The sequence below is a fragment of the Denticeps clupeoides genome, chromosome 5 (genome assembly GCF_900700375.1).
Source record: "Denticeps clupeoides chromosome 5, fDenClu1.1, whole genome shotgun sequence".
Taxonomy (NCBI): Eukaryota; Metazoa; Chordata; class Actinopteri; order Clupeiformes; family Denticipitidae; genus Denticeps; species Denticeps clupeoides.
In genome coordinates, this window is record NC_041711.1 from 22456061 (window position 1) to 22470508 (window position 14448).

The window sequence follows — 14448 nt, forward strand, 5'->3', positions numbered from 1 at the left end:
GGTAATTTAAGGAGAAGATATACAGAACATACATATACAATTGCATATGATTTGTATTACTTTGGCATTTTTAAACAGTCTAGTTTTCCCTGTTCACAGTTTCTTGTTCAGCGGTTTGAGATTGCAAAGTACTGCAGTGCTGATCAGGTCGAGATATTTGGGAGTCTCCTGCAAAGGTCTTTGTCTCTCAATGTGGGTGGCCCCAGGAGCAGCCTGAATCGCCACGTGGCAGCTATCGGACCTCGCTTCAGGTGTTCTGACTTTGCTTTGCTTTTAAAATGAACACATATCTGGATGCAACAGAACATTACATATAGAAACCAGGGTTCCACTCACTTACTTTGACTTAAGCTGAACTCATTTTAAGATGATCAAAAGCTAAATGGCTAAATGATTGCATGAACAGTTTTGGTGTTTTGTATATTTATTTATCACACATTTTACCAGACTGCTGACCCTTGGCCTGGCCCTGCTCCACTCAGATGTGGTCACCAATGCCACAATTCGCAATGTTCTGAGAGAGAAAATCTACTCTACTGCCTTTGACTACTTTAGGTATTCTTCATAATTCTGAACACCACACCCACTGTAAAGGATTTTTACCACTGTAAACATATTTGCCACAGTTTATATATATATATATATATATATTTATTTTTTTACCTAGTGTTCCTCCTAAATTCCCCACTCAAGGGGACAAGAATCTCCGTGAGGACATCTGCATCATGATCAGATTTTATGCCAGCATTCTGTCGGACAAGAAGTACCTGGCTGCCTGCCAGCTGGTGCCACCTGGTGAGCCTGGCGCCAATCCTCCCCAAAGCTCTCTCTCTGCTGGGATTTTTGGATCGCTTATTGTTTCCAGCACTTCTCCGATATCAATCTTGAGTAAGCCTCTCTTCAGCAGTGGGAGCATGTTTATGCAGCTCAAATTTGCATGGCGCAAATTTGCAAGCTGTAATAAAATGCACGGTGACCATCGCAGAATCAGAATTTCTCAATTTGTGCCAGTTGAGAAACTGATGATCCACCATCCCCTCACCGCCAGCAGCTTTTATAACTTTAAAAAGCATCATTACTAACTAACCCATCTCGCTGCATGTTCATGTCAAATCACTGTGAACTAGCTCTGAGTTCATCTGCTCTTTCTGTATCCTCCATTGCCAAATTTGGGTCATTTCCATCTTCCCAGTTTACTCTGAAACATTTGGTCTGAATTAAGTCAGGCAGCCAAGCAGTTTAGTTGTTTACTCTTTTGAGAACTTATCTTTTAGTGAATGAGTCTGACTGAATTCAGCCCTGATCATGTGTTGCTTTTGGACGTCACTAACTCTGCATCTTAAAGCTGTATTGTTTCTTCTGCCTTATCGAACTGTAGTGGGTTGTAGATGAATGAGGGACAAAATATACAAAATAATAACAGTGAGTGAGACAGGACCCTAAAGGAACTGTGAAGCATAAAATAAACGTCTAAAGAAGTATTTTCTTGATTTTACCAGACAACCAAGACCCGTCTCTGAACAGCCTGTCAGTGATGACAGCCGCAGACCCAAGGAACAACATGGACATGTCAGTGGGATCACGACAGCAGAGTGCACAAGGATGGATCAACACATACCCTCTGTCCAGCGGCATGTCCACAACCTCAAAAAAATCAGGTAGCTCTGACTAACACGTGACTTGAATGTAATTAAATTTAATTGAATGTAATTGTGACTGAATGTAAAATTGTTGTTATATTTGGGTTTCTTTACAGGAATGTCCAAGAAGAGCAACAGGGGAACACAGCTCCATAAATACTACATGAAACGCAGGACTCTTTTATTGGCTCTGCTGGTAGGAACTATAACATATACTGTAATTACTGCTGAAATAACAGTAATGATCATGTGCCATGAGTTAGCCTGGATGAAATGGAAATAACTGTGTGAATTTGTCAGGCTAGTGAGATAGAGAGGCTGATGACCTGGTACAACCCATTGTCCACCCAAGAGCTGGCAATCTCTGTGGAGCAGTCAGTGGAGACCAGCATTGCCAACTGGAGGTCCAAATACATCAGCCTCACTGAGAAGCAGTGGAAGGATAATGTCAACCTGGCCTGGAGCATTGCCCCATATCTCGCTATGCAGCTGCCAGCTAGGTGAGGCACCAGATGTTCACTCACCTCCCTGTACCAAGTTCATCCCTCTGACTGAACGCAAACGTGCTTTCTAACCTCAGGTTTAAGAACACAGAGGCCATCGTGGCTGAGGTGACCCGATTAGTACGACTCGACCCAGGTGCAGTCAGTGACGTTCCTGAGGCAGTGAAGGTGGGTGATAATGGTGCGAATGGGGCAAAGATCTGCACTGTTTGTTAAACTGTATTGGGCACATGTTACCATCTTTCCAGTACTCTGTGTATTCCCTTTTCAATTCATGTATTAACACTCTAATGCACATAGACACTTTACTAAACAACTAAGTGTTCTTTTTTCTAGGATGTTTTTTTTAAGTGTCAAACACATGCAGTAGGCTGCCTGGTAAAATTCCAGTCTAAATAGTGAATCTTTGAAATGTATGAATTTCATTACGCAGTTCCTGGTCACGTGGCACACTATTGATGCAGACTCGCCAGAGCTGAGCCATATACTGTGTTGGGCACCAGCTGACCCTCCTACGGGCCTGTCCTACTTCTCCAGCATGTACCCTCCACACCCACTCACTGCCCAGTATGGGGTCAAAGTGCTGCGCTCCTTCCCCCCTGTAAGTACGGCCAGTATCATCCACCATAACAGGTGGTGGGGGCCTAGTTGTGCTTTTGGTGGCTAGAGTCCACGGGAACTTTCTCAACTTCTGTAACATGAAACCCTGAGTAGATGTGTGTTTGAGAGTAAAGAGGCAGAATTCTTCCTCAATTCAACTGTCTCCTTTCTCTCCTTCAGGACGCCATACTATTCTACATTCCTCAGATTGTTCAGGCTCTGCGGTATGACAAGGTGAGAAAATAAGTCCTTTTGTGTGTTGCTGTACATTTGTGACTTGTGTAGCAGTGGGCCTGTGTCTGACAGTTCCTGTTGTGCTGCCAGATGGGTTACGTGCGTGAGTACATTTTGTGGGCAGCGCAGAAATCGCAACTGCTTGCCCATCAGTTCATCTGGAACATGAAGACCAACATCTACCTGGACGAAGAGGGTCATCAGAAAGACCGTGAGTCACAGTGCACCCAAGAACTTCAACATTATTCCACTGTCCTATCATTTTCATGTTTCCGAGTTTATTTCTTATTTGCTGTCACACATGCAACAAACTCTACTCCTTGAAGATGTTTTTACTTAATCAACATGCCTTTTCAACTCTCTGCTAATTACCTAGTCGTGAAAAAGAGTAGGGAAAGAAGTATGCTCCAGGCATACCCTCCTGGAACTGGCACTTCAAATGTCTGTTCATTACATCGTCATGCATAGCCGTGGTTAAGTGAGGACGGGAATATTTTATAAGCAAATGTATGCTTAAAAGAAACAAGATATAAATAGCAAAAAACTATGTAATACCAACCAAAAATGTTTGTGTGCTTATTCTCCAATTAATCCTACACCTACAGGCAGTAATACCTTGTCACAAACTATACATGCCTGGCATTCTCTGTATCTGTGCCAATAGCTGGGAACCACAGTTTAGCGTCGAAAAAAATCCTCACGTATGCAAAACACTGGCCTGTACCTGTGTACTCTCTTCTCTAATTCATCACAAGTAAACAGGATTTACATGTGTGTTTCTCTTCAACATGCAGATAGCAACCAAGGGGTTTGTTCTTCTTTTATCTATTTTTGTAAATCCTGAGGATGCTTTAACTTACACTCATGAACAAGCCCCACACTAGCCCCCCTTAGTCATTAATTGTAAAGTGTGCGGGGGTGATACAGAGGGTTTGGGGAATGATCCTGTTTCCTGTGTAGCGGATATTGGTGAACTGCTGGAGCAGATGGTGGAAGAGATAACCGGCTCTCTGTCTGGCCCGGCCAAAGACTTCTACCAGCGTGAGTTCGACTTCTTCAACAAGATCACCAACGTTTCAGCTATCATCAAGTAAGTGTGCAGTAAACTTAACGTATTCAGTACTAAACTCTATATCCTGTATAACAGAAATGAATATCAGTAGAGACTATCAGAATATGGTTCCAGCAGTAGTGCATTACATTCAAACAGTAATACATAATTACTGATACGTAATAGTAATTCTTGTTGTTAAATGTTATTAGAAGGGATTGTGAAGTACTGGGTCCCATACTGCTATTATAGGTAGGTAGATAGAACTTTATGAATCCCTAGTCTAGGTTCCTCTGGGAAATTCACTTTAAAGCGGCAGTACATTGCCATAAGATATAAGAATATATATTATGAGCTATTGAGTGTAATGAAATATTTTCTCCAAAACTTTACCTATAGGCCAGTTCCTAAGGGAGATGAGAGAAAAAGGGCATGTCTGAAAGCCCTGTCGGACATCAAGGTTCAGCCTGGTGGGTAGAGAAAAATATGTTTGTCTCATGGTGGTTTGCTATCGTTTGTGAAAATAATTGTGCCAGTGCCGCTCTTCACATACTGCTCCTTTTAACACCATGATCATGATAAATTGGGAGGCATTACGTTAATAAAAAATATTTTAGAAAGCCAAATCAAAAGTTTGCTTGTGATTTTTTTTTTTTTTTTTTTTTTTTTTTTTTCCCTCAATAATTTGTCATTTGTCAGAGAAAACATATATTTATTTATTTTTTACCGTGTCCTTAGGTTGTTATTTACCCAGCAACCCTGAAGCTATTGTTTTGGACATTGACTACAAATCAGGGACTCCTATGCAGAGGTAGTTTTATTTCCAACTCGTCTTTACATTATTATTGTTAGATTTGGATAAATATTGCAAAATTTTTATTGAAAAAATAATATATTAAAATAATTGTTAGATTAAACATGTCTTGTGATCGTATGATCACAATTTCATGTAATTGTTTTTATTGACCAGTGCTGCCAAAGCTCCATATTTGGCAAAGTTCAAAGTGAAGCGCTGTGGAGTGAGTGAACTGGAGAAGGAAGGTGTGTATAAAATCACTTTTTTGTTATGTGTTTGCCCGTCTAACACACCCAAGTGTATTAACACACCATTCTCTTCACTGTAACAGGATTGCGCTGCCTGTCTGACTCTATAGATGAGGGAGAGGGCGGCTCAGATGGACTGCAGAGGGTCTGTTGGCAGGCAGCCATTTTTAAAGTGGGAGACGACTGTAGACAGGTAATAATAGTATGTTTATTTACGTACTCAAAGCAATAGAATAATATCATCTTAGAAGATATGGAGGAACCACCACATTATAAACACATTGATAGGAAACACATATCACACACTGACACAATGTGAGATCAAGTAAAAATAAGTAAACAGATTACTTCTGTTTAAAAATAAACAGGTTTTGTGGGAGGAGCTTTTTGGAGTCCTGGAACTTAGACTAAATGTGTTTGACAAGTTGGTCTTTTGAATTATGCATCGACGTGGTAGAAAACGTAGTATTTTCCTAGTATTCGGTGGCAAAAAAAAAAGCTGTTATATCTGTTTTAGTATATAACTTTTATTATTATTATAAAAAACTGTAATTTTCCTCTCTTTACACAGGACATGCTGGCACTTCAGATCATTGGACTGTTTAAGAACATTTTCCAGTTAGTGGGTTTGGACCTCTTTGTCTTTCCCTACAGAGTGGTGGCCACAGCTCCTGGGGTAGGTGAAACTTTTTCAAGTTGATGAGGTTTACCTGAACACTGACTCATGGGAAACGTTGTACAAATTTACTTTTTTTTTTTTTTTTAAGAGCAAGACTGTTCGTCTTTGTGTTTTTAATGCAAACAACTTTTGTGTCTTCTGTTTGGTTTCCAGTGTGGAGTCATCGAATGCATCCCAGACTGCAAGTCGCGTGACCAGTTAGGCAGACAGACTGACTTTGGCATGTATGACTACTTTAGGAACCAGTACGGAGACGAGTCTACACTAGCATTCCAGAAGGTGAACTAAATGCCTGTCCTGCATTCTGTAAATTATCAGCAAAATCACAGATACACGTCTGTTCTCAAAACAAGCTGAAATTGTCTTTAATGTATTTTTAGCCTTTTAAATTGAATTATGTAATGTCCTCTGTAGTTGTGTTCTTTTCATCAGGTTGAATTGACTTCACATGATGTGAATTGTCTTTTCTGTTTGTCATTCCTACAACTTTCAAAATTTACAGACTGGAACTAATTGTGTGGTGTTAAATACGTGAGAAAGCTGGGGGAAAAGGCTGACATCTTCTCTCTGTCTCTCAGGCTCGATATAATTTCATCCGGAGTATGGCCGCATACAGCCTGCTGCTTTTCTTGCTGCAGATAAAGGACAGACACAATGGCAACATAATGCTAGACAGCAAGGGTCATCTAATCCACATAGGTCTGTCTGTCTATCATGTTGTTTTGCATTAAGGCTTGCTGAATCATGCAAACTGAATCATGCAAAATAAGTCACTGGAGGAGTTTATCTGGTTTAGGTGGTTACGTGTGTGTGTGTGTTTTAGACTTCGGCTTCATGTTTGAGAGTTCTCCGGGTGGGAATTTGGGCTGGGAGCCTGACATCAAGCTGACTGATGAGATGGTGATGATAATGGGAGGAAAGATGGAGGCCACCCCCTTTAAGTGGTTCATGGAGATGTGTGTGCGTGGCTACTTAGCTGTCAGGTGAGACGCCGAAAGCGTAAATATTTCAGTGCATCCGGGGGACTAAATCAGTGAGGTGCTGTCATCTATGAGCTAAAGGATCCCACTCTGTGTTTTCAGCTAATTAAACTGCTACCAATTTCATTATTCAGATTTCCAAATAAACACACAATTTCTATTTCTATTCTAATGTTCATCCTGATTTAAAGGTGATTTAAAATAATTTTACACAAATAAGACTGAGCATGTTTTTAACATGAACGATTTTTTTTTAACAAATTCCAGGTGATAAATGCTGTGTCTTGTCCAGTAGTGTTAAAATGCATCTCAGACAATCCTGCCATTTCCTGGGGAAGTAGAGCAAATCTAGTTTCTTTCAGAAATTAAGAAAAGACAGACAAAAACAATTCAAATATAACATTTCATATGCGCTCTACATTAATTATGCAGCCAGGACGTGAAGTGCTGTTACAAAAATAAAGATAACGTTGCTTTGGTGGAAAAATGAATTTGTGGTTTTATTTATACCTTGTTATGTAGCAGTATTATGAGTTTCTGTGGTCAGAATTTAATCACCTCGATAATCCCTCTTCAGGCCGTACATGGATGCTGTGGTTTCTCTGGTTACACTGATGCTGGATACAGGGTTGCCATGCTTCAGGGGCCAGACCATCAAACTGCTGAAGTGAGTTGCATTATTACAGCATCTCTTTTTGTTTTTTATTTATTTATTTATTTTGCTCCTTGTGCATTTTTGGACTTTGTTTACTGAGAGGATAAATGTGGATGACTAACATGCAGAATAGACTCCACTCATGAGCTGCACGTAATAACTGTGCTTGTCTTGCAGGCAGCGGTTCAACCCCGCTATGAGTGAGAAGGAGGCGGCAGCCTTTATGATCAAAGTCATTCAAAGCTGCTTCCTGAGTAGCAGGTACGTTTAGGATTGTAGAAATTCATTTGCATTACACTCAGCATGCATTATACAGCAAATGTGCATAGAGAAAATACCACTCTTACATGAGAGTGACTGCATAAGTAGGTATTACTGGGTAACTGATGCACATGGGAAGCCAACCGTTTGACCTTTTGTGGACCTTTGTTTTTGTAGGAGCAAAACCTACGACATGCTGCAGTATTACCAAAACCAGATTCCCTACTGAACATCGACAAAGACCCAATTCTTCCTCTCCATGTACCCTCCAGCTCTGGATGTACGTGTGTGTGTGCGCACGCGTGCATGTTTTGGAAACCATAAATACAAAAAGCACTTTAACCTTATAGATCTATCACTCCTTCAATAAAAAGTAGGTAATGTGTATTTAGCCATTGTATTTTAGTTTAGCTGAGAGCAGGCCTGGAGCCTCTTTATTTTAACTACCGTATTGACCTGCATGTATGATAAACAGGAATATGTTTCCTCACCCTAATAACGTGGCATAGGAACATTCCACCCGCTCTCCAAATTCAATAAACAACCCTTTACTTGAAAATTCAGGAGTGGGTGATTTCGATGTTGCCCAAGAAGCCATTTTTGTGACCATGGCACAAACAGTAACTGTCCTTGTTATCCTGCAATCTTCCGATTGTATGCACTATATTTGAGTGTTAATCAACCATGTGTTTGACTAAGTGTTTCCTGATGCTTGATTCTGTCTATAAAGAGACGTTTTATGACCTGTTATTGAACCTATTTTACTGACTGTTTATTGTGGAGTTTTGTTTATATTTCCCCTATTTCTGGTATGTATGTTACAAGTAGACCAGCAAATGTCCAGTCAGTGTTAATGTACTGTATAAGAGACATCCTGAGCCGACACCCTGTTGTGTATAAATGCAACAGTTTATTTTTTTCCCCGAAAGAGCTTGATCAGTTGCTTATAGAGGAAGAATAGACAGTCTTTTACATTTTAAATGTTCATTTGTTTTGTGTGTTTACAGCATCATTTACTTCATCCTACATGCTGATGACAGGCAGATCTTATGTTGAAGTTGCATTCCTTTAAGCTGTAAAGCTCTCCCTTTAGCTGGGTGTTATATGCACACAGATAATCTGATGTATTGTAGTTCAGTATTTCATGAAGCGTTGCAAATCCTCTGCCTATTATTGGCTGCCTTGGCCTGGGAGGTCATGGGGCCACTTCAATGTTCAGTGCAGACAGGTAATGAAGAAACGGGAGCTGGTATAAGTCCATGTGGCAATGGACACAATATGAGAGTTGACTCAGTTTTTATTTTAGTGTATAGACAAATAAGGGAGCAGCAACGTCTGTGAACTAAATCTACAGAGGTTTTAAAAATATACTCTGTAGTGTGGAATATGAACATTCATATTGTTGCCTGTATAGTAAAGTAGGCCAGGATGTTAGGTCAAAAATTGATTTCAGTCTTTCCTGTAGTAAAAGAGCACTTTACATGCCTGTCACTAGTATGCAAATAGGATCCAGTGCATCTTATGTAGGGAAGAAATGAGTGTACGTCTGAATGAATATTTGATGCTCTAGCTGTAATTTCTGAAAGCATGAAACTTAACCACATTGTATGCTTTGGCTGAATATTTTATGCTAGAGTTTGCTTACTGCATATCTCACAGCAAATACTGTCCAGTCAATACGGTTATAGACTCGTTAAATGCTGCTGGGGCTAGGTATACAACTTAGGTTTTTATTTGCTGGGGTTTGTGTCTTTGTATGGATCATGTTGAGGACCTCTGAGCAGTGGGCTATTCACCATTATGGCATAGCGTTACATTATGCTTTATATGTCTACTTTGTTTTACACTGACTGTATTTTGAAATGAAATTCATGTTGCAGCTGAAATATTAAATCCAAACCAATGCAAACTGTATAATGAGTGTCATTTATTTATTGCATTTTTGCTGCTGTGTAACACTCACAGAATTACCATATTACTTTAGGAAATGGCAATGATCTTTATAAAGTCACCTCTTCTCTTTGAGACAGTAGCAGTTCTGTTATTTTTAGAAAGGCCGGTTATTTCTGATATCCATGAATAAAAGGTTATTTTAAACATGTGGTATCGCGTTTCATAGTTCTCCTTACCTGCCTGGTTTGTGGTCCGGAGGTCCGTATTTGGATACTTTGAGTCTCCATTAATGTTTAATGAGGTGATGTAGTGAGGCTAAGAGAAAAACGCTGAGCTAATCAATACGTGGGAGATCATATGAGCACTATCTCCTCCCAGAATCTGCCCTGTTAACCAGCAGTGGGTTCATTACGGCACCTTTACAGAAGGCCCACCGCTGCCCCTCCCCCACGCCTCATTCTGAAAGCAGCACACGTAGCCCCTTGGACCGGGGCTGTTTTTGAATCGAGAGCGCTCCTCTCCTGTAAGGAGGACCTGGCAGGGTCCTTAGGCTTCTGTTTTCCCCCCTCTCTTACTGAAGCCCTGCGCTCTCCCACTCACTCCGGGTGCAGGAATTCCTCTTCCATCCATACATTAGTCCGAATGCTGGATTGCCATGGCAACCAGTCCCCACAGTCCTCGATAGGATGATGGGGGAGAAAGAAAAGGGAAAAAAAGGTGTTGCCACTGATCTGGGCTCAACTGAAGCCAATCCATTCAGTAGAGCCAAGCGAAGATTCCTATATTTCAGGGGCTCACAGGGATTTGTCATGATGAAGAATAGTGCAGCCTCAGATCTTTCTTTTTTTATTACAGTTGAATAGGTAGCAACTCCTTTCATTGATTTATATTTTTCAATATGTAGCCCTATTTAGAATGTGAATAACACACTCAGTGTAGGAGAATATGAACAGTTGTGTTCCATTGGCCACTTAATCAATCTTCTCGTTGTCGGTTAAATAATTATTTGTGCTGCTTCCATACATTAGATCATGTGTAGAATACAAGAGGTGTGTGGCTTATTTTTTAATGAGCTTAAAAAGATTATGAGCTTTAAGGTGTTTTAAGATGTCATGACTATGTGCTGTGGCTCTGCAAAGGGCATCGCCCTGTATTCAACAAACCTGTAAACACAAACAGAAAAGGCGTAAAGGTCTGCAGAAGGCCTTGCGAAACGCTGCCATTTTCTCCTAAACCTGTTCACGGTGACGACTACACACCACCACAGTACACTTGTGGGGAAATGCACGATGGTCTCAGCCTTTCAGACCAGATTAAACTCAGGAGCACCTTAATTAGGGGAAGCCAGGGCATCGAATGGCGGTCAAAGCCTACTTTAAGCTGATGACAAACGGAGCACTTCCATCATCCCCTGGAAACATGAACACCACCCCTCCCTTTGTCTCCTTTTTCTGCAGGAAGTCGTAGGCTGTGTTTGGAAAATGGCAAAAATCAAATAGTTCAGCAGTTACATCTAGTTGTCAGAGACAAGGAGCAAGAAATAAGCTTGACTGAAAAAAGAACGAGAAGAGGGTTTGAGAGGACGTGGGCTCGCCTTTTTCTCTGGGCCTTTCTGGAATAGGATGTTCATGGCACACTCTCTCTCTCTCTCTCTCTCGCCCTCCCTCTGTCTCATATGCACGGTGTCTCACACACGCCTAATGTGAGCTGACAGTGATGAATGGGCCCGAAGCTGCCGTTGAATCTGGGTGCAATGTGGCTGAGGGTGTGGCGTCGAGTCGCCCCCTGAATCTGCATACATATGAGTGGCGAGGGCGCAGGGAGGAGCAGCCCATTAATGTTAATCAAACACGGCTGACAGATGCTGATTAAAAATCTCAAGACGGAAGGACAACGGGACAGCACTTCTGTACCTGAAAACACCAACATATTTACCATCTTGTCCTCTTGTCCCACTGACCTAATTTGAAACTTTTTAAGGAAGGAAATTATACAAATTGGTAAGATTTGAAATTATTTAAGTCCATTTTGCTCTATCCAGTTGTAACATCTGCATGCCCCAGAGAGGGAAATCAGATGTCAGAATTTCCTTCTTTTCTCTCCCCCCCAGGCTTTTGTGCCCCCCCCCCCCTCCTCCTCCCCTCAGTACTAAAAAAAAAAAAAAGGCGTCCATTATCCCTCCCCGAAAGCCTGTTTTGTGTAGAGCCATGGCACAGAGTAAATAGAGGTGGGGGTATTCTGCGGGCCAGCAGGACCCTCCCGCTCAGAGGTTGCTGTACTGTTTGCAGTGAAAGGATCAATATGCTAAACCCCTCTCTCCCCGCGCCCACCACCTGTAGTGCCATTTCTTTGGCCGTGCAGCGTCAGCATGGCAGACTGTGCCATTACATTCAGGCCGGCGCAGAGGCCGCCAGAGAAAGGGAAGAAAAGATTCAATTCTGCTGTACGGGTTCAAATAAAAAAAAAAAAAAATCCCCCCCTTCTCCTCCCCCTCACTTTCCATTAATTCAGCGTTGGAGAGACAGCTGCTTCACCGACAGGAGACACCTGGCGTAATACTGTCCATTTACAATTCCCTTTTTAATCGTCCTGAAAAGCCAAGAAAAAAGGCTACTATAGCATTAAAAAAACTGCCCTACAAATGAAACGTTATTTATTTCACTTTTTTGTAACATATGTAAGTTTCTCTGTCTGCAATTGTCACAAAATGCTGGCTACAATTTAAAAAAGAAAACCAGCTTACATTTTGGAGATTTAATTTGCGTGAAACAACCAAAAAAAAAAAATCACAGGAATCAGGCAGAGAAGGGCCATTCATGTGTTTAAGGGTCCCTGCAAGATACGCATGTGATCTGGCTGCACGCAGATGTGGCTGCGCTTAATCTATACTTAGCAGACAGGGGAGTGTGTGTGTGGGGGGGCGCAGCATCAACATATAACTCATTGTGCTGAAAACTGACCCCATTCAGGGTCATTTGGCATGTGACACCACTTGAGGCGGGGCTGGAAAGGCCCAGCAGAATCAGCCACACAAGGACCATAAAAATGCCAACCCCTCCACACCCCCCGGGGGCAGGGAGGTGCATTGTGATCCCTTTACGTACCCTGGCAGGCCGGCGCAGAGAGAAAGAGGGCCAGCCCAAACGGGTGTGGGTGCCTGGAGCACAGAGAGGGTGAATGTGGTTTGGGACAGAGGGAGAGGGGCCGCTGAGGGCCGGGACCTCGCCTCTCTGATTGGTGCATCCTAAGAGGCACTCACAGATGGCAGATGCTAGGCTGGTGCCATGAACGGGGGTGGGGGCTTGGGCAATCTTGCTCATCAATCACTGCTCTACCACCCCCAACAAACCAATCCTCACCTCTACAACTGGCCCCCATTCAAGTGCCAGCAGCCTGAATTTACTTGGGTTCCTTCTAACGTGGACAGGCAGCGTGTGTGTGTGTGTTTATATATCGTTTTAAAGCACCATGAAAAAACTAAGACATTACAGGGTAAACATCTCAGAGCCACTAAACAGGATGCTGTTTTATTCAGGACTAACAACATGCATTTAATTGAGGGGTAGTAACAAATAGAAAAAAAATCACTCACAGCAAAATGTTTTGATCAGGTTTTTAATGAAAAGATTCTAAAATGACTTCTCGTAGCTGTACATTAAGACTGTAAGACTGAACGCTGAGTTGAGCTCTGTACATTGTTTCTTTCACCAAACAGAATTTGAGCTGCAAGCTTTATGTAGCTCTGACCTGAAAACAAGCTCTCTGAGGAACAGAAACATAAAACCATGATGTTGTCAGCAAACCATGTTCAGGCCCCCTGCCCCCCCTCAAAATAAAAAGGAGAAGAAGAGAATAAAACCAAGAAAGGTGCCTTGTACGATACACTGACCTATACAAAAATTATAATAATAAATAAAAGCAGCAAGACGTGCTTCTGGTAGTTTACAGCACCAGGCAGCTATTTTGTGCCGCTGAACTGGGTACGGTGCAGTCAGGTGGAAAAGCAATGGCCCAGTATGCTCTTTTTGTGGACAATACGCCAAGAGCACATTGACTGGAGTGGACCACTGAGACTGAAGACCAGCCTTAACTTTGGTTTGGTTGAAGACCATTTTGAGAGTCTGAGGCTGTGGTAGCGCCAACAGGACAAGTGAAAACGAGTGAAGATCTATAGATGATAGATCATGGATCTACAGAAATAAGTAATTCCAACTGAGGCCACCACAGACATCGAGTGACCACAACTTGAAGGAACATTGCTCAGATCCAGCACAGCATGAAAAATGAAATTGAGTCTTGAAAAAGTGCAATTTATAAAGCTATACATTATTATTACATGAATAATGTGTATCTAAACCGGCTACAGCAGGGCACCCTTCAAGAGGGCAAATGTTCATTTGTTTTTTTTACAAAAAAAAGCTTTGGCTTTCAGAAGTGTGGATTTGGGGGGGGGGGGGGGGGGGGGGGAGAGAAATCGAGCCTTGATGCATGGTAATGTGACAACAGCGTAGGTTTTTTTAACAGTGAATAAGCACACCCGAGTCTGTTCCACTTCACCTTACACAATCCACAGACATGGGTAACATTAAAAATGGACCATCAGCCTTCAAGTGTCCAAATTACAGAAACACGAATCAGAGTACATGCATGCTTTGAGTGAGAGGAGGATTATTAAAAAGATCAGTTCCACGTTTTTACGATTGATCACTTCATGGGACCAGCCTGCCCTGTCATACCAGATGTCCAAGAGATTATGGCTCTGCTAAGTCACCAGCTTTATTATTATTTAATTAAGTGTAAAATTGAAGACCCTGAAAGCACCTCATCTCACCCAAAGTGAACTCTAACAAAAAAAAAAAACAAATAAATACATTCATCACAGACAAACATTTGATAAAAAAAGTGAAC

At 41.7% G+C, this 14448-nt stretch overlaps 1 protein-coding gene across 4 annotated transcripts in view; it reads left to right on the forward strand.

Moving 5' to 3' along the window:
• The window catches only part of pi4kaa (phosphatidylinositol 4-kinase, catalytic, alpha a), a 25343-nt gene extending 15782 nt beyond the window's left edge, over positions 1 to 9561 (forward strand). For 2 of the 4 annotated variants that reach the window (XM_028979891.1, XM_028979892.1), the window contains exons 33-54: positions 100 to 251; positions 448 to 555; positions 668 to 888; positions 1500 to 1658; positions 1757 to 1836; positions 1941 to 2140; positions 2221 to 2311; positions 2577 to 2744; positions 2924 to 2977; positions 3068 to 3188; positions 3938 to 4067; positions 4428 to 4498; positions 4767 to 4839; positions 4999 to 5069; positions 5156 to 5265; positions 5644 to 5748; positions 5905 to 6030; positions 6330 to 6450; positions 6575 to 6734; positions 7309 to 7398; positions 7564 to 7647; positions 7825 to 9561. In XM_028979891.1, coding sequence (XP_028835724.1) covers positions 100 to 251; positions 448 to 555; positions 668 to 888; positions 1500 to 1658; positions 1757 to 1836; positions 1941 to 2140; positions 2221 to 2311; positions 2577 to 2744; positions 2924 to 2977; positions 3068 to 3188; positions 3938 to 4067; positions 4428 to 4498; positions 4767 to 4839; positions 4999 to 5069; positions 5156 to 5265; positions 5644 to 5748; positions 5905 to 6030; positions 6330 to 6450; positions 6575 to 6734; positions 7309 to 7398; positions 7564 to 7647; positions 7825 to 7876 — 2547 coding nt within the window. In that variant the 3' untranslated portion in view covers positions 7877 to 9561. The remainder of the gene's footprint in view (positions 1 to 99; positions 252 to 447; positions 556 to 667; positions 889 to 1499; positions 1659 to 1756; positions 1837 to 1940; positions 2141 to 2220; positions 2312 to 2576; positions 2745 to 2923; positions 2978 to 3067; positions 3189 to 3937; positions 4068 to 4427; positions 4499 to 4766; positions 4840 to 4998; positions 5070 to 5155; positions 5266 to 5643; positions 5749 to 5904; positions 6031 to 6329; positions 6451 to 6574; positions 6735 to 7308; positions 7399 to 7563; positions 7648 to 7824) is intronic. The other 2 variants (XM_028979893.1, XM_028979894.1) reach the window with 1 other exon arrangement.
• Positions 9562 to 14448: the final 4887 nt, after the last annotated feature.